This window comes from Rhipicephalus microplus, chromosome 3, assembly GCF_043290135.1.
Source record: "Rhipicephalus microplus isolate Deutch F79 chromosome 3, USDA_Rmic, whole genome shotgun sequence".
In the NCBI taxonomy this organism is placed as follows: Eukaryota; Metazoa; Arthropoda; class Arachnida; order Ixodida; family Ixodidae; genus Rhipicephalus; species Rhipicephalus microplus.
This window is the reverse complement of record NC_134702.1, coordinates 92,912,695-92,937,192: the sequence shown is the minus strand read 5'-3', so window position 1 is coordinate 92,937,192 and position 24,498 is coordinate 92,912,695. Positions and strand designations below refer to the sequence as shown.

The 24,498-nt window shown below is 44.6% G+C and overlaps 1 protein-coding gene across 2 annotated transcripts; it reads right to left on the bottom strand.

Moving 5' to 3' along the window:
* Nucleotides 1–3,302: 3,302 nt before the first annotated feature.
* LOC119182672 (uncharacterized) lies at nucleotides 3,303–24,419 on the bottom strand. Of its 2 annotated transcripts, none has more exons than XM_075888382.1 (6): nucleotides 24,282–24,419; nucleotides 12,046–12,122; nucleotides 10,071–10,115; nucleotides 6,938–6,961; nucleotides 5,570–5,590; nucleotides 3,303–3,419 (listed from the first exon to the last, which is right to left on the bottom strand). In XM_075888382.1, the coding sequence occupies exons 1-6, from the start codon at nucleotides 24,385–24,387 to the stop codon at nucleotides 3,390–3,392; spliced, it is 303 nt and encodes a 100-aa protein (XP_075744497.1). In that variant the 5' UTR covers nucleotides 24,388–24,419; the 3' UTR covers nucleotides 3,303–3,389. The 2 variants fall into 2 exon arrangements, with proteins under 2 accessions (XP_075744497.1, XP_075744498.1); XM_075888383.1 differs by lacking the exon at nucleotides 24,282–24,419 and adding an exon at nucleotides 18,623–18,844.
* Between the last annotated feature and the right edge of the window lie 79 nt (nucleotides 24,420–24,498).

Here is a 24,498-nt window from a genome sequence, read left to right as displayed (position 1 = left end):
CAACTGATGGATAGTAGTGGCGACAGACTACTTAACTCGGTATGACGAGACAGCCTCTCTCACCAGGGGCACGGCTATAGACTGAGAAATGTTAACCACTGAGCAACCGAGGAGCACAACGGCTATAGAAGTCACTGAATTTTTCGTCACAAACATTGTACTACGGCACGGTGCCTCAACGGTGGTTATCACGGATCTAGGAACTGCATTCACAGCCTATTTGACGCAGTGCATTATGAAACTTACCAACACATGTCATAAGAGAACAACGGCTTACCACCGCCAAACGAATCGGCTAACCGAGCGACTCAACCGTATTCTAACCGATATGTTGTCCATTTACGTTGACTTGGAGCACCGTACGTGGGAGAAGATACTGCCGAACGCCACTTTCACTTATAATACAGCTGTCCAGGAGACTATTTAGGTGACGCCATTCCAGCTAGTCTATCTTTGAATAGTTACCACGTCCGTAGATGCAATGCTGCCTGTAAGTGACAATACAGAGCACAAGCCTAAAATCAGCGAGTTCATTAAGCGAGCCGAAAAAGCATGGCAGTTGGCGCGACATCACATAAAACAACAACAACAACGCATTGATGCAAACCGTTACAACCTTTGGCGGAGAGGAGTCGACTACGCACCAGGTGACAGAGTTTGGATTTGGACTACCGTGCGGACGCCTGGCCTCTCCGAAAAGCTTCTGCGCGGCTATTTCGGCCCTTACCAAGTCCTTCGTCGCGCCAGCTCCTTCAACTACGAGGTCTCAACGGAAGGACAAGTGAGCTCATCGAGACGCCGAAGGAGCACAGAAATCGTGCATGTGGTCAGAATGAAGCCATACTATGACAGGCAATGAATTTCGAACTATGCACATCCGATCATGAGGAATACCTATTTCTCCAATGGAGACCACGCATTCAGACCATACCAGCAACACTGCTTCTGCGCATCGGGACGATGCGTTCTTAGAGGAGGGATAATGACGCAAGACAGACGCAATATTTAAACTACGGGCGCCCCCATAGAGATCAGCGGCCCGATGATGAGACAACAAAAGGCCGTGACGGTGCGCGCCTCCTCAGCATGGGGTTTTGACGAGAAAGAAGTGGTGCACCGCTCGAGGTCCCCTCGGAGATTGATTCCTTTTGCGGATCGCCTGTTAGAAACGCTGCTACATTTTCCTTTACTTTTCGGGTGCAAGTTAGATTTAGCCCAAATAAATAGTTATTCTTACACCGTCTGAATTGTGCAATATATATATATATATATATATATATATATATATATATATATATATATATAATGTGTGCGTGTGCGTGAAAGAAGAAAAATAGAGAAGTAGAAAGAGAAAACAACCAAAAGCTCACGTGCAGTGCCATTCATTACTTATCTATTATTATTAATTACACCATCCAGAAAGCAGTTCTTTCCGCACGAGCGAGACAGATGGTGCGCTTACACATTAAAAACCATCACATACGGCTGCTTCAACACTCAAACTGGTTAAGAGAGAGATAAATAGAGAGGAAAGGCAGGGAGGTTAACCAAGCTTGGCTCGGTTGGCTACCCTACACTTGGGGCGGGGGAAAAGGAGAATAATAGAACGGAAAGAGATAGAAAAGAAGAGTAAGAAAGAGAAGCATGAATAGTCAGCTCGATACTACACAGCACGGTCTCGCACAGTTCTTTCACAAGCGGTCGTGAAGTCTGGTGGTCCTTAAAAAGTACAAGAGGGCTTCCGTGGCTTTGCGCGTATGGGAAGCTGTCGGCCAAGGTCCCAGGATCTCCTCTTCTGTAAGCGGCCGGGAATCCAGCTGACAGAGCTTGGCTTCCATAATACGTCGTTCGGTCTGGTATGCTGGGCAATGACATAGACTGTGCTCAAGCGTTTCCTCGCAGGCGCAGATGTTGCATGCCGAAGTGCTCGCCATTCCAAGGAGACGAGGGTACGAATTCGTGAATGCCACGCCCAACCTCAGGCGACACAGTAAAGTTTCAGCGCATCGTGGGAGCTGGTTAAGAAATCTCTGTCACGATATAGAACGCATGTGTTGTCGAATGTGGCACACAACCGCAGTCATTACAATTAATAGCCAAGTCACCATCGATAGCCTTTTGCACTTTATTGGGATGTTGTTTCACCCTCTCTTTATTACATCGTTCAGTCAGGCCAAGGTAAGTGCGGCCGCAGGACAAGGTAACTTTATAAACAACAAACTGTGCACACACAACATAGTCATTAGGACGCTTAACTTTAAATCCCTTGTTTTTTTAGAAGGGAACAGGCTTTGCGGCATATCTTTGACAGTTTTTTTGGAGCAGACGGGACCACTCGTACACCAACCATATTTATAATATTTTCAAGATTGTGTGTCACTCTATAGATATAGGGCCAACATTCGTCTTATTCTGTGGGAGGGAAGTGTCATGACGCAGCCGATTTGGTTTCTTTAGGTCCCTATAGAGTGATTCCGTGACAGGCTACAGCCAAAACCAGTCGTGCAATCGGTCCCATACTTCGTGAGTTTTATGAGACATTTGGATCGAATAATATATCAGAAGTTGTTACACACAAAAGTTATAAAAATCTCCAGGTTATTGATAATATTATCAACGATTATTTGATAATATCTAAATGCGATCTAAACTAGTTTAAAAGTTGCATTGATTTGAAACGTGAAGTATTTGAGGTGGTTTTCCAGCCTCTAAAGCTTGCACGAATAATGACATGGTGGTACAGGCTCAAGTTTCTTGATCTTTCATCAAAATTTCAGGGTGACCACGTTTGTTGACTTTATGAGAACAGGAGCAAAAATTCATGGCTGCCTTTCTCTTCTGCGCATACTAAAGTAGTCAAGAGGTCTGTTTGTCAGACGTATTTGCCCTTTTACTTCTGTAACAAAACTGTGCTTTGACTAGCACACAGAAAAGCTTCGAGCAACAGGTTTTGCGACTGCAGGCTGGAGGTTACCTACCACGACTGGTCTTGGCTGTCAACGGGAGTTGTCTTCTGATTCGTGTTATTTTTAGACGTCATTTCCGTGACGGAAATACGTCACTGAAGTGTTCGTGCACCCCGTAAAAAAAGACGTTTCTTCTGTTTGTTTCTGCCACAACTAACGGTCGCTTCCTGAGAATTCTCGGACCTTTTTGAACACTGAAACTCTTCTTCGTCTCACTTGCACAACTAGAAGCAGTTATTTGCCCGAGGATATGGGCCGCCATTCCATTAAACAAGTGGAATCCACCTCCTTCGGCGAACAACCGTTGCGACACACGTGCATGTAAAGGCGTAAAGGTTCGTCGTGGTTGGGTTCCTTTATTGGCGTACGTTCTTTAAAATCCGGGCTGCACTCGCCTGGTATTATATTTCGGAATCCCGCATCCTAAGATTTCTCAGCTGCTTCCACACATTTCTGAAAAAAAAAAGAATAAAAGAGAGAATAATGTTCAGTAGTGTTGGAAAAGCAGTTCTGCTGAATGCCGCAAGATGGCGCAAGGGTTATGAAAGAGAAAGCTCGCAAGCACGCTACTGTGCCACAAAACCGCATGAAAATCCTTACAGGCTTAGCATATCCCAAGGAAAGTTTTGTAGTTCATGAAAGCTTATAGGTGACAAAACCTTAGTTGGTATAACCTCAGTTGTAACCTTAGCTCCTTAGCTGACGGTGTTGGTGGGTTGATTTCAGAGTAGTGTCGTTAGAGAACCTTCTGTGTGATTCTTTTGCAGCCCCTTTCCCCTTCCTAAGTACAGGGTAGCCAACTGGAGTTCTTTTTTGTAGACCTGCCCATCTCACCACAACGTTTCTATTTTTTCTAAGCTAAGAAAATGCATGGATCGGCCTCAGGTTTGATCCCCAGTCCCGGAAAAATGTTTCAGCTCCCAAGGAGCTTTGTGACTGTGAACTCCGTGCGTATTTCCTCGCGGCTTTGTGCTACAATTGGATGGTTGGCAATATTCTGGTATGCACCGGGAATACAAGATGGATATGCTAATGGCTGCTTTGGAGATGTCCACACCAAGAATATACCATGAAAGACAGAAAGAACAAAAATACGTGAAGTCACGGTATTACCCGTTTTCACGCCAGGAATTAGTATTCGAGCTTGCTTAGGTACTGTATAGGTCAAGGATTTTACGTGCATATTTGCGCAATGAAGACTTATGAGAAGTGCGGACGCACGTAAGTAAATTTGAATTCAAGGTTTCTACAGGGTATTGGTTCGGCCGTGGGTGTGTTTCGAAGCGACGTCAGCCCAATTTAGGCATTGAACACGACCGCTCCTGGCAAGGGACATGGCTTGCACCAGAAGTTCGAGTTCACTGTCGTGCTAACAAACTGAAATTTACTAGTTACCTCTCTGGCGAACTAATACAGCGTGCCTAGCTACATTGCAACAGATGAATTTCAGCCAGTTTGTTCACGAAGCGTTTCTATCAGCTTCATCCCGTTCATTCACGAAGCTCTCGACGGAACGATAATTACGTTCGTGTAATTCTTTATTCCGTGACGAACCGCGCCGTTTTGTTAAAAATGCAAGCGTGACAACTGTGCACATTTACAGCATGCACAGAGGCGCATGACAAGATGGTCCTAGCTTGGCTAGGTTTTTATCCTCCTACCACCCCCCCCCCCCCCTTCCCACACTTTTTCTTACGTTACCATGCAAGGCTACGTTATGCTCTTCTTTTTTTATCTTCCTTCTCCGAGTCTGTGTTCTTGTATCTCGTTATTTTTATATATATTTGTTTCTTTTCCTTTCTGTATCCTTTTTGTTTTTCTTTCCTTTCTTTCTCCTTTTCTTCCCCCCCCTTTTTTTTCTACTTGCTCTCTTTCCGTGGTCAATCTGTCACCTTGCATATTTTGACTTTTTCTTTATTTATTTATTTCTCTGCACTTCTTCCCTTCGTCTCTTTTCCGTCCTCTTCACTTTCACATCTTTTATCCTCCTCCGCGCTTTCTTCCCCACCCACTCGCTATACTTTACTACACAAGGCTCTGCTCTGCTAATGTGCCTAGATAGCCGTGGGGTTAGAAAGCCCTCCTTCGAATCCTTGGGGCGCGGGCTCGAGTAGCACCTCCCCGCAAAAAATTTTACTCCCAGGAATTTTTTCTCTCTCTACATTTCCTCCTCTTCCGTTCGCTCAATACTCGGTTTCTAGCCACTTACAGCTGTTGCACTCCACATTGGAGAGAGAGAGAGAGAGAAAAACAACTTTATTTATCCCATCTTAAGGGAAAGGGGCTGCGAGAAGGCGAGGGATTCTACTCGCGGTAGGCCTCTTTTACCACCCCAGCCCAACTCAGGGTAGCCTCCTAAAGGTAGGGGTTGTAGCTGCGCAAGGCATCCTCCCACAGCTGCTGACTACTTATTTGGAAAAATCGGTGCACGTGTTTTTACAGTGAAGCAGGGCCGAAAGTACAGGGAGGAGATGAAGAAGAGGACGAAGAGATCGCGTACCGGTTCACAGAGATTGCAAATTTCTATCCGCGACACAGGGCGATACTCGACGGCAACAGCTCTGTGGTATAAAATACGGGAATGGATGAAATCGGTACGATACCTTTTCTTCATCGGTGAATGCCTAAAAAAAAAAGAGAATACAGGGCGATAAGAAAGCGTTCATTTTTTATAGTAAGCCTCTATATTTATTGGTTATTTCACTTCATAGTTTTATTTAATATATGATTCCAGGTGAGAAGAAGCGGTGCAGCGTAATGTCCACTCCACAACGTTGAACAAAGGGGCGAGAAGTGCGCTGTACGCAAATACCGTAGCCTCTATTGACTCAACGAATGGCTATCTATGGACTATTATTATTGGCAGTGAATATACCCATGGGCAATATTCGCGCTGCATGCGCCAGATTAAGTATTACGCACTGTCCTGAAGCGTCAGTAAACGTCTAATATATATATATATATATATATATATATATATATATATATATATATATATATATATATATATATATATATATATATATATATATATATATATATATATATAAGAAAAGAAGTGTATTAAGGACTCGTTTTCCCGTGTTTTTACACAATATAATGATATCTAACTGAGACAATAATGCCATGGATAGGGGAAGTTATTAGACCAATTGTAATGTGAATGTGAAGAAAGAAAAGTGATTGGAAAGATAACTTGCCGTGGACAGGAACCGAAACTGCGACTTTCGAAGAACACGTTCGATGCTCTACCACTGAGCTACCACGGCGGCTATCCCCCCAGCAACTTTATTGAGCACATATGTGAATTTAAACGTGGGAGTGTCAGTCAGTGCCAACAATAGCCATGGTTGCGAGTTTGCGAGTTATATATATATATATATATATATATATATATATATATATATATATATATATATATATATATATATATATATAGGCAGGCATGGTGGTTGAGTGGCCGTAGCGTTGCATATAGTCTAGTAGATCCTCCGTGAGCGGTCACAACGTGGTTTATTTCGACGTTTCGGCCTAGAGTCTGGCCTTCAGACTCTAGGCCGAAACGTCGAAATAAACCACGTTGTGACCGCTCACGGAGGATCTACTAGACTATATATATATATATATATATATATATATATATATATATATATATATATATATATAGACTACGTAATCAGTGCCTGGAAGCATTGTAGCAGGAATGAATATCCGCCTTATGGTTGTTCGCAGTGTATAAGAACTTATACACAGTTGAAAGCAGGCAGTTTAAGAAGGTGACACCCTGGCTTCATGTTCACGCTTTATGACAGCGTGTGTTAGAGGTGCTCTAATACTCGTGGCGTCAAGAGTTGGCCGTGACCCGTCTGTAATTTATTATATGTGTGAGGGTTGTACGAGGCTGAAATATATACTGAAGGCAGGCCATGCTCTTGAAAAAAAAATAGAAGGAAAAGACACATGCTACTTACCATTTTCTCGTTAATGCATGACTTCTGTTGGAACAGAGAAAGAGAGATGTTACATATCGCACAAAAAAAAAGAACAGCGAGAAATGCGGGCGAATAAAGAGGCTGTGAGCAAGAAAACTGATGTCGAAGCACACCTGCAACCCCAAAAACTCACAGGATCGCCTAAGCATTCGCCGAAGACGACTCGAAGGCGAAAGCCATCTTATAGTTAGGAGAGAAGCTCTCTAATTCTGCACCTCACCGTCGCCACTATCGAAGCTCGCCGCCGCATCAGCACTCGCACTTCTCTCCCAGATGCGTCTCTCTTCCTCTTTCTTTTTCCCTGCCCTCTTTCCTGATTGATGTTGGGGTTTAACGTCCCAAAACCCTCTCTCCTCAAACTGTAGCTGTGTTGCCTGGGCTGGATCGCACTGCGATGCGCGCGCCGCACGCTCACTCGTTCCACCCACTGAGTGCAGCAGAGGCTCTCTCCATCCTACCGCCTTCATGAAAGCCTGCAGCGAGATCAGGCGCGTTGTTGTTCGGGTCCAGAACAACTGCTAGTTTTTATTGCGATAGCAATTATATGGACACTCTCGACTGGATTTTGCCGCTGGCGTCGACTTTGACGTTGGCGTCAGCGTTACCGTCACTCACCGTATACGTATAGGAATCTGTATATGCAGAAAAGAAAAAAAAATAGCAGAAAAGAAAAAAATAAAAAAGACGGGCACGCGGAATCGAACTTGGGTCGTCTGAATCATCACTGCGAAATGTTAACCACTGAACAACCGAAGAGCACGGCCTTCACCGTAAGCTATTTATATCTACCACTTACCCCTGCTGACGGGCATCTCGGGAAGAATTATCGTGTTTTCAGCATTACCAGCAAGACGGCGCAATGAGCGCGCGTCGTCACATCACGCGGCGGCGCGCCCTCTAATCACCCACGCGTACTTTGCCCCGCTTCGAGGCGATGAGCGACGCTCCCTTGCACGCCCTTATCTCGCGGTGAGGAGGAGGGGAGGATCGTCCGTCTTGACTGACCACCGGCTTTACTTGGAACGATTCTGTTGTAGTTACTGGGCACTCAAAGATTACCGCAATCATTGCAGTCTCCGTTTGCGAAAGGCGCACGCTTTTCAGACACAGCGAAGTAACAACTGAGACGCTTATTTGCGTGCCTTTGTACCTGTGAGTACGTTTTGTGCGTTATTTGTGCGTGAAAAACGCGAGGCTCGTTTAGATCTGCTTGCTAATATTCGTATGACCTTCCAATTCGTTGCGATCGCGTCCATTGCTTTGCCTTTGCGGCATAGCTGCAACATTTTTTTTTTCTTCTACGTAGGCTTTCTACCCCCCATCGCACTTTGGCACTGCCTCCTTGATCGGCTCATCTATGAACGAGTATCGAGGTCATGGTAAGATGTCATGATGTGACGTCGGAGTGACGTCATACGGTGACGTTGTCACTTGATAATGAATTTCAGCGTCACTCGTGTTGAGGCCAAAGGCACTGACGCCTACAGGTAATCTTCGCGTTTTAAGAGGAGTTTAAGGCTTCCGTCTTAATGAATTATAACCTTCCCTTTCAAAGAAAACTTGCGTAGACCGCATCGTGCTTTAAGGTTGAGCAATAAATACAAACAGTTTAATCCCAATTCAAAGAATCGCAAGTCAATTGGCTAACTCTCACGCGTACTTTGTCCCGCTTAGAGGATATGAGCGATGCTCCCTAGCACGCCCTTATCTCGCGGTGGGCAGGAGGGGAGAATCGTACGTCTTGGCTGGCCTCAGACTTCACTTGGAACGATTCTGTGGAAGTCAAGAGACGCGTAATTTAAGGACTGTTGGTCCTGCGCAGGGTGTACTTGCAAATAACCAGCAATGTTTGCGAAAACCGAGCGGCAAGCGTTATGTGCGCTGTCGACGCTGATATGTGTTAAAAAAAACGGTTAACGATATAGAGTATTTGGTACTCGAGCTGAAAGCCGTCCCGTGGGCGTCACACTTGCTGAGGTCACATCCGTGTCTAATAATATAGGCCTTGCTACCTCAACAAAGCGAGATATCCCCAAGTGTTGAAGATTAGGCGAGTTGGTTCGTCGCGTTTGCACTGTCATACCGCAATACGGGAAAGAAGATACTGCTGAGCTGCTGCTCAGCAGGGAAGAAGATACTGCTGACGAAAAAAAGAGTCCTCTTGCGTCGGTAGGTTAAGCAGTTCCTTTATTCCCCTAATGCGCTATACCAGTTCAGGAAGTGAGAGAACCCGCTGCGCTTTTGCACATATCTATTTGTGCTGTCAATCCGGCCCGTTTTCTAATTGTGACCATTCTTAAAAATCGCACAAACTCGTGTTCGCCTGTGTGAGAATGACGCCATGCTTCCTAACTCGATGAGTTCGCGAATAATTACTGCGATATCGCAAGGTTGATGCAAGCACGTACATCTATAGCAGCAGAACTTCTTTAAGTGTTGCTTTCGCCATCGGTGTTATCAACTTCCTTTGCAATGTGTCACTGATGTATTTTTTGCCGAAGCATGTCGTTCTGGTCGATGCTAAAAAAAGATGTACACCACGTGCTTGCAAAAACGCTGCCGTTATGAAAGCTTTATGGAACCCACGTATATTATCGCTACCATATTCCCGTATATTGAAACATTTATGCTGAGTGTGCCAGTGGCGAGGTCATTACGATGTCATTTGATTCCAATAACGCTTTGACTAAAGTTGTAATGTTCGAACAGCAGGACAACAAAGCTAATGGTGCTAAGCATACATACTCAAATAGCAGCTTGGTACCAGGTGGGCATGCTCTACGCACTGATTGGTCCATAATGTTAATGCAGATGCGACGGTAGCAGAATAGGCACGTAGATAGCTATGTGCAGCGACGATTCCTTTTAAGATAAACACCCAAGTAATAATTAGGATGGTAAAAATACAGCGTTCATTTTACTTCACGAAGGAAGTTTCCATTTCATGACGTCTGATGATGGCGTTGATAACTGTAGTAATAAATTTCACAATTACGTGTTAAACGTGCATGAGCTTCTAGGAGGTCTTGATTACTATTTAGGTGTTCATTATAGATGTTCTCCCCGTGCATATGTGTTAGGGGGGTAAAGAACTAGCGAAAATTTTACGTACCATTTCTTCCTTCACTTTGCCTTCTTCCTTGCAACCATTCACAGCCTGTTTCGAGACAGCAAAATGCCAGAAACTTTTGTTCATTGTATGTACAAGAAGAGAAGAGGGAGCATGCTAATGCGAATCGCGTTATCCTCAGGTTGACTTGGACAGATTCATGAAACAAAGGAGTACTTCAGTTCAAAGCCCGCTTACTTGAATGCGATAGAATGATCCCACGAGAAATTATGCAATTATGCTCGTTTCGCAAGAATTGTGCATAAGAGAATGTTTCAGCGATTTCTGATGAGAGACATGTCGTAAGCATAGGTGTCCAGCCAATGGCTAAGTTAACTTTCGAATGAACTTTGGATGTTCGATTCCAGGTCGATTAGACCAAGACGTTGAAGATAGCGGCCCGCCACCTCGTAGCTACTTTGTCATGTCAAGAGGTCATCACCTCCCTTTGCTTTTGTTGATAAACTCGAATGATTATTAGATTGTCATGTTGGCCCCGGAAATGCAGAGCTAACGAGAGCCAACCTCGTATATGTAAAAAGTTTCGCTTCTGTCTCTTAATTGTCCTCATTCACGTGCGCTTTAAACACTTCACCGCTCGAAGGATCCCTGCAGCTATGCCTTATACGTACTTGACGATTTTCAAGTATAGGTCTCTTAACCAAAGAAAAACTTTCAAACTATTACCGGTCTCTTTTTCCCCAAGAGGAAAGGAAGAAACTCGTTAAGGACCAAACCATACCTCTAAAATAGAAGGCCCGGGCTGCCAGATTTAACCTGATGGTCCCTGAGTGGGCCGGACCATGTGACACTGAGTTTACTCGTGTCTATTGTGGACGTAATGAGGTTGCCTCGCTCACTCTCCCTCAGACGTTGCAACAGCAAATGTAAATTATTCCCATGCTGCACGTATTACGTATCAGTGAAAGCGAGCAGCTAGCGCACACGGCCTTTTACGAGACGAAATGTTTGCAAATTCAGCACCCACGTGCGGGGTTAAAATCGCCAATTGATAGTTGCACTAACTTTTCGTGGAGTAAAGTGCCACTGCACGTCGCGGGGGCTGCGTATTTTAAAGAAAAAAAGAAAAAGAAAACATAATAACGAAAAAACAAAAAGAACAAAGAATGCAAGAGACGCACACTACATTCTGTTTTGTTTCCTTCGAAATGGATCGCTGTGCCGAGTTTTGCCGTGCATGTACCTGCCCAACCCTATCATCCGTCAGATTATGATTTCGGTGATAATAAATCCAAGCGACACTTGCTTTTGGAACCGGTAAACGCCGGAGGATCACTTTTTTCTCACAGTGATACAGAACAGGACAGTTACTACGTGCCATCGTATTATTCCAACAAAAGCAGCAGGATCTCTTAGCAGCGGCATCAATAGCATAAATTCAGCATCTCTTAACCATTACGCGTACTCTGATTATGCGACTCTGCCAAAACCACTATAATAATAATAATAATAATAATAATAATAATAATAATAATAATAATAATAATAATAATAATAATAATAATAATAATAATAATAATAATAATAATAATAATAATAATAATAATAACGTGTGTTCCAACACCCCAAAACAACGATGTGATTATGAGAGACGACGTTTAGAGGAAGGCTCAGGAAATTCCGACACCATGGGATTCCTTAACATGCGCCTAAATCTAAGTACGCGGACCTCGAACATGCTCGCCTTCATTGAAATCCCAGAAGCACTCTTGCGAGCGGTGAGGGAATTGTAGCCCATTCGGAGCCTTACGTCTACCCAGCATGAAAGATTGCTGGCAATCACTCAGTGCGGCGGGCAATCTTAAGGGTATTCTCGCGCATATAGTTGTTATACTGGATAGAAAAAATGGCTTAGCAGATTGCTTGCGACCATCTAGCATAGTGTAAAAGTCCTTATTGAGTGTGTTCCGCCGCTGGTTACACTCCAGGCCATGTCCAGATCGAACGACCTGCTTACCTTCAACACGCGTTCTTTCTTGGCGGCTGCGTCAGTTCCTTCAAGACAGGCGATGAGTTTTTCGTTTTTCTTCCTATCTGAAAAACGAAGTAAGAATAGTTACAACATGCGATCTTAAACGAAGCGTATCTAAGGTGAATAAAAAAAAGACAAAGGAAGCCCAGGTTCACCACCAACCCGGCTGATGTAACAACATATTTAAGACATTACAGCACACAGCAAAACAGGATAGTAATAACTACGGCAGTGAGACAAATGAGTATAGTCCTGCCACGGTAATAATACGCTTCTGTCTCATCACATGATGTGGGCGATGTAACTATTACTGGGTGTTATCTACTGAGGGTCAGGCAACAAACGGATGTCACGGTGGATGGACGTGTTTTTTGAGCGCTCCCGATCGACTGCGCAGATATGTGATTTTGTATGTTTTGAACTTGTCTTTATAATTATAAGGCAGCAGTTAAAACCTCTGTAGCACTTATTTTATTGTACGGCCTATTAGGGGGTCAGTCACCAGGTATTTATTAGTTTGTGCGTGTTTGTTTGTTTTTTGTTATTTTTGTTGTTTTCTTTCTTTTGCCACTCCGTGGGGGAGGTGCACGTACATTGAACACGCAAATTTTTGTAGTAGAGCATAGACTTTCTCTTTTGCGTTGGGCAGGGCTCGAGTTTTGTAGTTGTCGAGTGAGACCAGTCATAGGGACAATTGGTGTCAGAAAGACATGGTTAAAAAGACTGTAAAGTGTTCAGGATGTGGGGCGGGTTTAAAAGTGGACCCAAGTGTAGAAGCGGATGGAGGAGAGGCTGACGCGAAGTGTAGGCAATGTGAGGTCAAGGAAAAAATGGAGAAAATGATGGTTGCCTAGAGTGAACTGCTGGTGAGAATCACCGAGCTTGAGACTGCGTAGGCGACAGATCAAGAGAAAACGAGGGCAATGGGAGAAAGGTTGAAGTCCTCCATGGAAGCACTAGCCAAGGTGAACAGAGAGCGCCCTACGGAGAGAACAGTAGGGAACCGGTAATGAGAACAGCGGAAAAGAAAGAGCAAGCAAGTTTGAAAAAAAAAACTGATTCAGCCGGTTCAATTGTCGCAAGGCTCAGCTTCAGCGAAGTAGTGGTGGGGCTGGGAGGGGACAAAGCAGCCGGCGTCACAGGTGCAATTAACCCCCAGGTGCAGGACGCTCCATCTGAAAAGTCACAGCATGTGATAATTGCCGGGGACTAGAATTTAAATTGATGCACAAAAGCCATCAAAGAGAGGGTAAGAGGTGACAAGAGGGTTGCAGTAGGGGCGTTCCCAGGACGCAAGCTGGAAGCAGTCATGAGGCAAGCGAACGCAAAACTCAAAACTACAGCTGATAGACAAAACCTCGTGATAATTTCAGGCGGTTTAAACGATGTCTTAAATGAAGATACAGCAGGACTAGCAACCACACTGGCGAAAGACGTCGATGACATGCACGCCACTTCTCCTTAGGTACAGGTGATATGAATGATACCGTAGGTACCGATGCGTGATAGCAACCTGCAAAAAGCGGTTGTCAACGCAAACCAAGAGATATGGCGGATGAGTCGAGAGAAAGGCTTTGAGGTGGTGGAAATAAGCAGAGAGGTGCATAGGTGGGGTGGTTTCCAACGAGACAGAATTCACTTCGATGGGCGACTAGGTCATGAGGTGGGTTGGCGAATTGCAGGACGCGCAGTAGCTTTTTTCGGGGGGCAAGCGGACCCTTCACTTTACAGGATAGCTAGTAACGAGGAAAACAACCAGGCAGACTCTTTGACAAGTGGCATGAACAGATACGATTCCAAAGTGGCACCAGTATCTAAGATAGGTAGAGACCGGGGCAGAAATAGACGAAGCCACGAGCGCCGAGCCAATTCAGACATAGGACATATTAACATGCAGGGTGGTAGGAACAGGCTGAAGTGGGAAGAGATAGAAGAACAGCTAAGGGAGGAGAGGCCGATGGTATACGGTTTTGTAGAAACACATTTCAGGGACATGGAACAACCTCCTAACAATCCGGACCACGTGTGGGAATATTGTAATAGAACAGAAGGCAGCAGAAAGGGGGGTGGTATTGGGGCATTCATTCATAAAAGTACAGACTGGCAAAGGGTCAAGCAGGAGTGCAAGGAACATTTATGGCTAGAAGGGAAAGTGGCAGGGTGAATCGCACTCCTTGGTTTCGTGTACTTGTGGACGGGAGCCAAGCTTAGAGAGGAAAAGCAGGCAATGGTAGAGTGTATATCAAAGGACATTCAAGAGTAAGGAGGAGAGTGCAAGATAATTATACTAGGAGACATTAATGCGCATATTGAAGATATAGATGGGTATACCGACCCAACAGGCAAAATGATCATGGATATGGGCGAAAGGCTTGATTTGATCATTTTCAACAGTACCGAGAAGTATGAAGGGCAAATAACATGGGAGGTAGGAAGGCTCCAGTCGACGATAGATTACGCACTGATGTCACATAGGATGTATGATAAGCTCAGGGGAATGCACATAGATGAAGGTGGCTCCAGAAGTCTGGGTAGTGATCACAAACGTATCAAGCTAAGTTTTGGAACAGCAGTGAAAGTGGGAAGGAGACAAGATGAGCAAATATAGGAAAATTATTATTCAGAAAGGCAAATTGAAATAGCCACCAAACAAATTGAGAAAGTAATCACTCGGGATAATGAAACAGTGTGGACATACACGAATCTAAGTAGACTGTTTGAACTAGAGCTTTCTAAGGCCCGTGACAAGCCACCCCGGAAAAGTAGACACAAACCCAAACGTTGGTGGGTTGAGGAAGTTAGGAGAGCCATAGCAAAACATCAGGAAGCCTCTAGGGAATACAGACATGTTAAGCAGCGGGGTGAACCGACAGATGACGTTGAAAGAAAATGGGAAACCTTTCTAAGCTGTAGAAGGGATGCATCCCTTCTGATCAATGAAAATATTAGAAGAAAGGGAGCTCAGTGGCTGGCAGAAGCACATAAAAAAGATAGAAAGGCAAGTGCGAAATTTTGGAACCATCTAAACTCCCTAAGAAATGAGACGAGCCTAGAGCAGAGGTTTATAACTACAGCTCAAGGTGCTAGGCTAGAAGGGGACGAAGCTATTGAATATATAAGAACAAGGGTGACAGAAAAATTTCAACAAAGAAGGGCTTTATGCGCCACAACAGACAAGGATGAATTAAGTGCCACAATGGTTTAATTTTCACAACGAGAGTGGGAAAGGGCTGAGAAAAGGGTTCCTGTACATCAACAGGCCCAGATGTCATTGTAATAATGCTGATAAAGACGTTATGTCCGAAGTCTAAGCAGGTTCTGAGAGAGGCAGTGAGCAAAATAATAATCGATGGTGAAGTTCCAAATGGATGGAAACTTAGCAGGATGAGCATGATCTGAAAGGGGAACAAAGCTGACATAAATAACTACCGTCCTATAACAGTGACATCAGTGGTCTACAGGCTGGCGATGCAGATTATAAAGGAAAGACTGCAGGCATGGATAGACGATGATGGGGTGCTGGGGGAACTGCAGAATGGGTTTCGGAAACACAGGAGGTTGGAATACAATCTGTTCTCACCGACACAATGCATCGAAATAAGCAGAAAAGGAACACAGGTTCGTGTGGCTAGCATTTTTGAATATCAAGGGAGCGTACGATAGCGTGGTTCAAGAGGAATTGTGGGGAATACTGGACACACTAGGCGTGGAAGATGTAGTCGCTAAATTATTAAAAGATATCTATAAAGGTAACAAGGTAGTTATAAAGTGGGAAAAACAGGTATCCGAGCCTGCAGAGGTAAAACGGGGGCTTAGGCATGGATGTCCCCTGTCACCCTTATTATTCATGATGTACCTACAAGGATTAGAGGCCAAATTAGAGGGAATTGAACTGGGCTTCAACCTCTCTTTCGTCAAACAAGGAAAACTCATTGAACAGGCACTACCAGCATTGATGTACGCAGATGATATAGTGCTAATGGCCGACAACAAGGAATACTTGCAGAGATTGGTGGACATCTGCGGTAATGAGGGAGATAGGTTAGATTTCAGATTCAGTAAGGAAAAATAAGCAGTCATGATTTTTCATGACAATGAAGGTAGTGAGCTTAGAATACAAGACGTCACGCTAGAGATAAGAGATAAATACAAATATCTGGGCGTATGGATAAGCAATGTGGCCGAGTACCTAAGGGATCATGAAATATACGTGACGACTAAAGGTAACAGGAATGCACTGGTAATGAAAAACAGGACACTGTGGAATTACAATAGGTATCATGTTGTGAGAGGAATATAGAAAGGAGTCATGGTTCCTGCTCTGACGTTCGGCAAGGCGGTCTTGTGCGTGAGATCAGAAGTTCAAGCAAGATTATAAATTAAGCAACGTGGAATAGGTAGGCTTGCCTTAGAAGCTCACGGGAATACACCAAATCAGGGAGTACAAGGAGATATGGGATGGACATCATTTGAGGGCAGGGAAGCTAGCAGCAAGATAAAATATGAGAAGCGATTGAGAGAAATGGGGGAGAAGCGTTGGGCTAGGAAGGTATTCAGCTACTTGTACATGAAGAATGTCGATACAAAATGGAGGAAGCGAACCAGAAAATTGACTGGTAAATACTTAGAAAACAGCAGGGGGCCAAACCAAAATGAATTATCGGTTAAGAAGAAGTTGAAGGAAGCTGAGACCGATATGTGGAGAATCGGTATGATTAAGAAGTCTGCACTAGAGATCTATCAAACTTTTAAGCAGGAAATTGCCAAGGAAAGGATCTATGATAATACAAGGGGCAGTTCTCTACTGTTTGAGGCCAGGACGGGAGTATTGCGAACCAAGACATATCGGGCCCAATACGAAGGGGTAGACACGGTATGCAGTGCGTGTGGAGAGGAAGAAGAAACTGCCGAACACTTGATAATGTTCTGTAAAGGGCTTCCCCCTATAGTTCAGGATGATGGCGCAGAGTTTTTCAAAGCACTGGAGTTTAGGGACAGGGAGGGCAAAATAAGCTCTAAGCGGGTAGAATTAACTAGAAGGAGATTATCTGATTGGTGGCTAAAGTCAAGGCACGAGTGAAAATTAAACCCTTCACTGCAAAGTACGAATCCTCAACCTCACTGTTTAAAAGAAAAACAAATAAATCTAGTTCTTGGTTCATTAAGTATTACGGCTTGGTGGCGCCAGTCACCACCCGATATAAAGAGTACAGCCACATCCATCCATCCATCCATCCGTCCATCCATCCATCCATCCATCCATCCATCCATCCATCCATCCATCCATCCATCCATCCATCCATCCATCCATCCATCCATCCATCCATCCATCCATCCATCCATCCACATCCATTCACATCCGTCCGTCCGTCCGTCCGTCCATCCATCCATCCATCCATCCATCCATCCATCCATCCATCCATCCATCCATCCATCCATCCATCCATCCATCCTATTCCGTCTGCGGAATGCAGTGCGAAATCGAGTACCGCTGACCTAGACTCGGCTCGTGTCTCTCATCTTTGCCCTCCAATTTGTTCAATTTCGATCCCATTGACGCATTTCAGCGTGTTATGTTCGTTTGACTCAAATATCGTACTATCTGCAAGTCTTTGCCTGTGCACTTTTTAGTCTTTATCGAATCTCAAAGCTACTTTGCTGGCTTCGCCAAAAAAAGCCAAGGCCTTCGCGGAAGGCGCAGCACAGTCACAGCGAAAGCTAGAAGAGAAAACACTCATAGGGTAACTACTGCAAGCGCACTTGCTTGATACCCACGAGGGTATCAATTATAAACTTTTGGGTAGTAGGCAGGCATTCGCAATGCTATTTCTCATCAGTCTTCTGACAATCGTGGTATCAGCTGAACACTTGCAAAGAATTTCGTGGCAATTGTCTATGCAGTGGCTGACGACGATGAGGAATTATGGCTGAAGTGGGTATGCGCTACAGTTGATAGCTGAACAAGAACAAGCATTTGTAATTGGTTGGACCACAGGGCGGCCCAGTCGTTACGCTATTCGCATTGTGCGATGACTGGTTGTTCGTTTGCTGTTTTAAAACACTTTATAAGTCGTATTAACGCGATTGCTTTCCCGACATCAAGCCTGCCTAAGGCAAGTTTGCCATCATGTCACCAGCACCAGCGTAGCTCAATTGTAGAATACTGGGCTGGCGCCTAGCGGACCCGGGTTCGAGCCCCACAGTGTATTTGGTAGTAGGTTTACCAACAAGTCAAAGCGCCGGCGTTGCTCAATGATATAATACTGGGCTGACACCCAGCAGACCTGGTTTCGAGCTCCACTGTGTCTTTGTGCTGGGCTTTTTTTCCCTACTAATTTCACGTTATGTTACAGACACCGGAGGCGGCGGTAGTGGACAACTGCGCGTGAACAGAGTTGTGATCTCATAACAGCTTTCGCTGAAAAAGCAGAAACAAAGTGTAGGAATTTCGATAAAAGAAGCAGTGTAGCAGCAGCAACACCGACGACGAATACAACAAGCGAACACGTCCACATTGGTCTGAGCATGCGCCATCCGACTGTTTGCACCAAAGAATACTTACATTTCTCCCGGTCGGCACCACAGTCTACGGTCAAGAGGACCGCCGTCAAGGTCACGATTGCAAAAATCACCACTGCAGCGTTCATTTTAGCGTGCCTGAATGTATTTGCCTGAGAACGAGGAGCACGCGCCGCTGAAAAGTGCGTAAGAATGAGACCCAGAAACGTACTGGGTGCTTTAATATAGCCGGGTAGTCGGCATCAGGATCACCTATCGCCATCACCCTTTAAAAGCAACCAATTTTGAAGTGAGCCGAGGCAGAGAGGTGAATTGAATGGCTCTCCTCTCTCTTTCTCTTTCACTCCTTGAGCTAGACCACAAGAGCGTGACGCACTTCGGCATGACGTCGCATGGTACTGCGTACTACGTTATCGAACACAAAAGGTTCCTTGAGGTTCCGAGCCCGACGCACGACCATGAAAGCTGTGACCTCGACAGAAAACAGCACCGCCTGGGACATGCGCTCGCGCTTTAGAGCGTGGCCACTCTCATTCGATTAAAAGACGCCCGAAACTGGACAACGGACAGCTGAGGGGACAACGAAAACTCCGAAAAAACATGCAAAATCAGCAGACACTCTGGAAGGGCAAAAAAGTTCCCTTGACCATTCGTGACATCGCGTGAAACTCGATGCACGCGCAAATTTGGATTGTGGAAAGGCAGGTGGCCCATAGAGAAAGAAAAAAAAAAGTTCTCTCTGGGTGGCCTATAGCGTTTTGCGATGAAAGCTGCTTTGCACGCGATCATGCGGTAACACGCTAAGGTAGGCTGAGATGACAGACCATTCTTCGCGAACGAGTGGAATAGTGAAGTCGTGTTTTAAAATGTTCAGAAAATAAATTGAAAATTGTTACCATGGTTATTACAGGGCTGTCATCACCATTCATGTGCCAAAATCGAGGTATAGTATTACGCTACAGCTTCATAACGTCCTAATGCTTTAATTATCACAGTCATTAATCTAATTGAATTAAATCTCTTCCCAAGCTATTCTCGCCGTTTTTCGAACTATCACCGCTACCAGATTGCGCTCCGTCGCTTCAATGAGCTTGAAATCACCGCCACCATCACATTCTCTTATTTTCCTATCCAGTGCCCATTTTTGCACCCTATGTCGAGATAATATAATCTATAAAGAGCAATTTCACGTCCTGGACTTGATTTAGCCCTTTCGCTTTGGCTATCCATGGTTCTTCCCACTGTTAACGAATGGGAGGCTTTTGCGGCGATATCAAACATATTTTTTGAGGCCCAGTTTTTTTTTCATTTACTAACTTTTGTATTATTGCAGTGTCCTTTAAGCCGTTTCCTTGATTTTAAGTCTTCTCTGTCTATTTGCACTTACGAATAAATGCGCGTCTTCTTTATAAGAGAGTACACTTACAGCTCAGGTTACACACACACACACACACACACACACACACACACACACACACACACACACACACACACACACACACACACACACACACACACACACACACACACACACACACACACACACACACACACACATACACACACACACACACACATACACACACACAAACACACACACACACACACACACACACAAACACAAAACTAAAGTTGATGACGATTTAGTGATCAAGTATATTCTGCTTTGAGGGCTCTCTAGAACTCTGACTCACTTAACTTTTTTCTTAATCAACCGCACTCGAACTCAAACTCACTATTTACCATGTTATTCAAGCGGACCCATTCAGACTCAGGCTCGCGGCTAGATATGAGTTTAATTGGGCCTGAGTGAATCAGCTCACGTGTCCCTGAGCCTAAAGCTTGCTTTTCTCTATCTTGATGTCAATGCTCTTTTATGCCAACATCTCACATAATCAGTGCTGCATGATTCACCCTTTAATATTTCATCTCAAAATACGAGTTCTAGGTAATCGATTATTTCAGCAAGGACCTTTTTATGAAATAACCCATTTAAACGAGTTATTTCTATCAAGAACTTTTCACGAAAGAGTTTGTGGGGGAAGGTCATGGCACCCCTCCCGATTTACGTCTCTGACGAATAAATACCGAGGTGGAGCATGAACGTGAGTGCATTGAGGTATGCGCGAATAGGCGAGTATAAACGCAAGACGATATCGAGACTAATGTGAAGACGAGTAGGATGGGCTATAGATCGCCACTAAATGCTGGACCTGACTCAGAGTCACTCAGTAAGTATCTTTTGCCCTTCGGGCTCGCTGGCACTGAAACTCTCAGACCCACACTCACGGGTGTGTGAGTCAGTCTGAGTGAGCGAACTCACGAGTATATTTCGACGTATTTTATTCTAAGTGATTAACCTTTTGTCGTGATTGCAGCATGTAATACTCTTCTTCTTCTTCTTCTTCTTCTTCTTCTTAGTATTATTAATATTATTAATATTATCCTTTCACTGACTAGCCATTAATTTGTTCGAGGACATACTGAGAAACACCAAGGTCTTCTGTATTCACTATTGGGCGATGGAGAAACATTGTTGGCAAATAGCCTTATAATGAAAGTCGAATTACATGGCCGCTTGGGAAAAAAAGCTTAGAAAGAGCAAAGGGCCAAGGATGTTATCTTGATATACATCAGTAGATACTTTCTGGAAGGAGGACACGAAGTTAGTGCAATGGTAAATAGATGACGATTAGAAAGAAAGGGGAGGAGGAAAAGCGTTGCTTACAAGAAAGGTCCATTTGCTTTCGATCGTAAACATTACGATTAGACATATAAACTTAAGCATAAACTCTAGGCTTGCAGGGAATAGCATCCATCTCCAGAGTTAGAGAGAACCCCACTGCCGGATGACTGGGAGACCCTGCGGCACGGCTCGGACCCGGACGTCTATTAGCCGGACCTTCTGGAATGCCCGTGAAGCCGTCAGTATATAGGCTTGATTTGTTGGCTATCTTCCGTTTGATGCGATTGACACGTTTTAGGGACGAAGCTCCTCAAGAAGTGGGTCTGTCCATCCCTTGTATGTATGTATGTAGTAGTACGTAGCCACTGGTGGCGCATACCCGCTCTAGAGAGCGGGTATGTGCCACAGGTGATGCGAGGTGGGAGTTGGCGGCACTTGGAGTGTTCACTAGATGGACGCACGGATGAACGGATGGGCAGACACACTAACAGGTGGACGGGCGCATGGATAGACGCGCGGACGTACGGTCGGATGGATGCACGAACAGACAGATGGACAGATGGATGGACGGGCTCATGGACGGACGCATGGACAGACGGATGGACGCATGGATAGACGTATGGATAGTCGCGCGGACGGACGGAAGCACGGACGGGCTGATGGACGCTTCGCCCCACTAATCATCATTCACTCCGTGGAAATGCATTGTGATTTTTTTCACGGGAACCAGGAAATGAAATGTATTATGCTTAAGACAGGAACAAAAATTGGTAGATACCACGTACGTACAGAGGGAATTGATGATATGTGCAGCGCGAATGAGAAATGTTGATATGCCACTTTAAAATCAGCACAACGTTACGAGGTGGAGGTAAAGGATGCAGTATATGACTTCCGTGTGAAGATTATCATGTTTAAATATGTCGTTTACCTTCGTCATCTATTTACGTCACGTGATACCAAATTTAGTATATGTGGAGCTAGCAAACCACCACGAGCGCGTCATGAGCGTGGTATGTTGTGATGTTCTTACATGACACGCGCGTCATGATTATCGTGTTTGCACCAGTCATGTACCTTTGCCATCCGTTGACACCACGTAACACCAAATTCGGTATATGTGGAGCTAGCGAAACAGCCATAAGCGCATCATGAGCATGGCATGTAGTGATGTTGTTGCATGACACGCACCTCATGATCATCATGTTTGCACCAGTCACATGCCTTCGTCGTCCATTCACGTCCAGTAATACCAAATTTGGTATATGCGAAGCTAGCAAAAGAGCCACGAGCGTATCATGAGGGTGGCATGTTGTCATGTTGTTACATAACACGCATGTCATTATTTACATTTTAGGGTCTGTCGCCGCTTGTGTTCGCCATGCAGTCATGTCATACCATACCGATTTGGCAACATGTTATGCGCACGAGACCATTGCAAAAGCAGCAAAACCATGAAATGTAAATCATGACATTCATGACACTAACGTCATGAATTTTATGTTATGACTAGTCACTTATGCTCGTCATACAGTCATGTTACACCACACCAATTTTGGTATTGGTACCATTATCGAAACGGTCAGGAGAGCCAAAAGTGATAGGCGGCTAGATAGATAGATAGATAGATAGATAGATAGATAGATAGATAGATAGATAGATAGATAGATAGATAGATAGATAAATAGATAGATAGATAGATTGATAGATAGATAGATAGATAGATAGATAGATAGATAGATAGATAGATAGATAGATAGATAGATAGATAGATAGATAGATAGATAGATAGATAGATAGATACGCTAAAAGTTGCCGAAGTTCGCTAAGAAATGCTTCGCATTTAATAAACATCGTGGGACATGGAACCTACAACCACGTGTAAAATGCTGGTATATGCAATATATGCAGAAGATTTGCGCAGAAGAAAAAAACACACACACACAGTAACTGCGCAGAGATACAAGAAGCCATAAGGTTTGAACAGATTGACAAAGGTTGTCAATCTATGTTAAGATTGAACAGGCGTTTGTTGAGTGCAAAAAATAAACTTTGAGCGCATTGCCGCAAAGTGCAAAAGGAAAAAAAAAGATAAATAGCTGTGAGAAAAAAACACAAAGAGCACTTCATTGAATTCAGGATCGATGAAGTATACAGGATTTCTTTACGTGTGGGCGTTGTTACATCAGTCCAGCCGGCCGCGGGTTGAATGACTGGCATCGAGAACACTACTCGAACTCACTGAACGGATCGATGCCTAGTCGCCTAGCTCAGCACTGCAAAACGTGTGGATGTCAGCCAATTCTAGAGCGGCGCATCGTTTTCGAAACGTACAGAAAGCAAAGAAAACGTGAGAATATTGCAGCTTACCATATCCATGCACACATATTATTATTTGTTGGGGCTTAACGTTCCAAAACCACAATTTCTTTCCGAGAGACGCCTTACTGGAGAGCTTCTTAAATTTATGCCACCTGGTGTTCTTTGATATGTACCTAAATATGGGCACATAAGCCTCAATAATTTTGGCCTCCATCGAAAATACGGCCGCGGTGGCCGGGATTCGCTACCGCGACCTGCGGGTGAGCAGACGAGTGCCTCAGACTGACTAGACCACCGTGGCCGCTATACCCATCCAAACGGAAATGTTCGCGTCATCATCATGACTTCTCTCCATGGCTGCGAAATAAGTTACTTGTCGAAAACGTGACAGATTGATTTCCCAACGAATCTGACATGTTTCCTCGTATTTCTGCGCTAACACTGTTTTTTCTTTGCCCTTCTGCGAAAAGGAAGGAAGGAAGGAAGCAACAAAAGGGAGAAGGCAGGGAGGTTAACCAGAAAGACATCCGGTTGGCTACCCTACACTGGGGGGTTAGGGAAGGGGACAAGAAAGACGAGAAAGAGAGAAGAGAGGGAAAAGAAAGAAAAGGGTGGGGGAGTGACTGACAGTAATTTCACTGCAGCGTGTAGAACTCTACCACATGTCAGAGGCGTTCACACAAGCCTGTCTTACTCAGGAAACACAGCAGGGCCTTCACTGCCTTGTGGACTGTCGAGGCATGTGGACGTTGCTGTAATAGCACCTGCACAGAAAGAGGCCGATCATCCAGTCGCCGCATTGCGTTGGCAAGTACTTGTCTATCTGAGGCAAATCGAGGACAATGGCACAGCAGGTATTCGATATTTTCGTCGGTGCCGCAAATATCGCACGCCGCACTGTCAGTAATTCC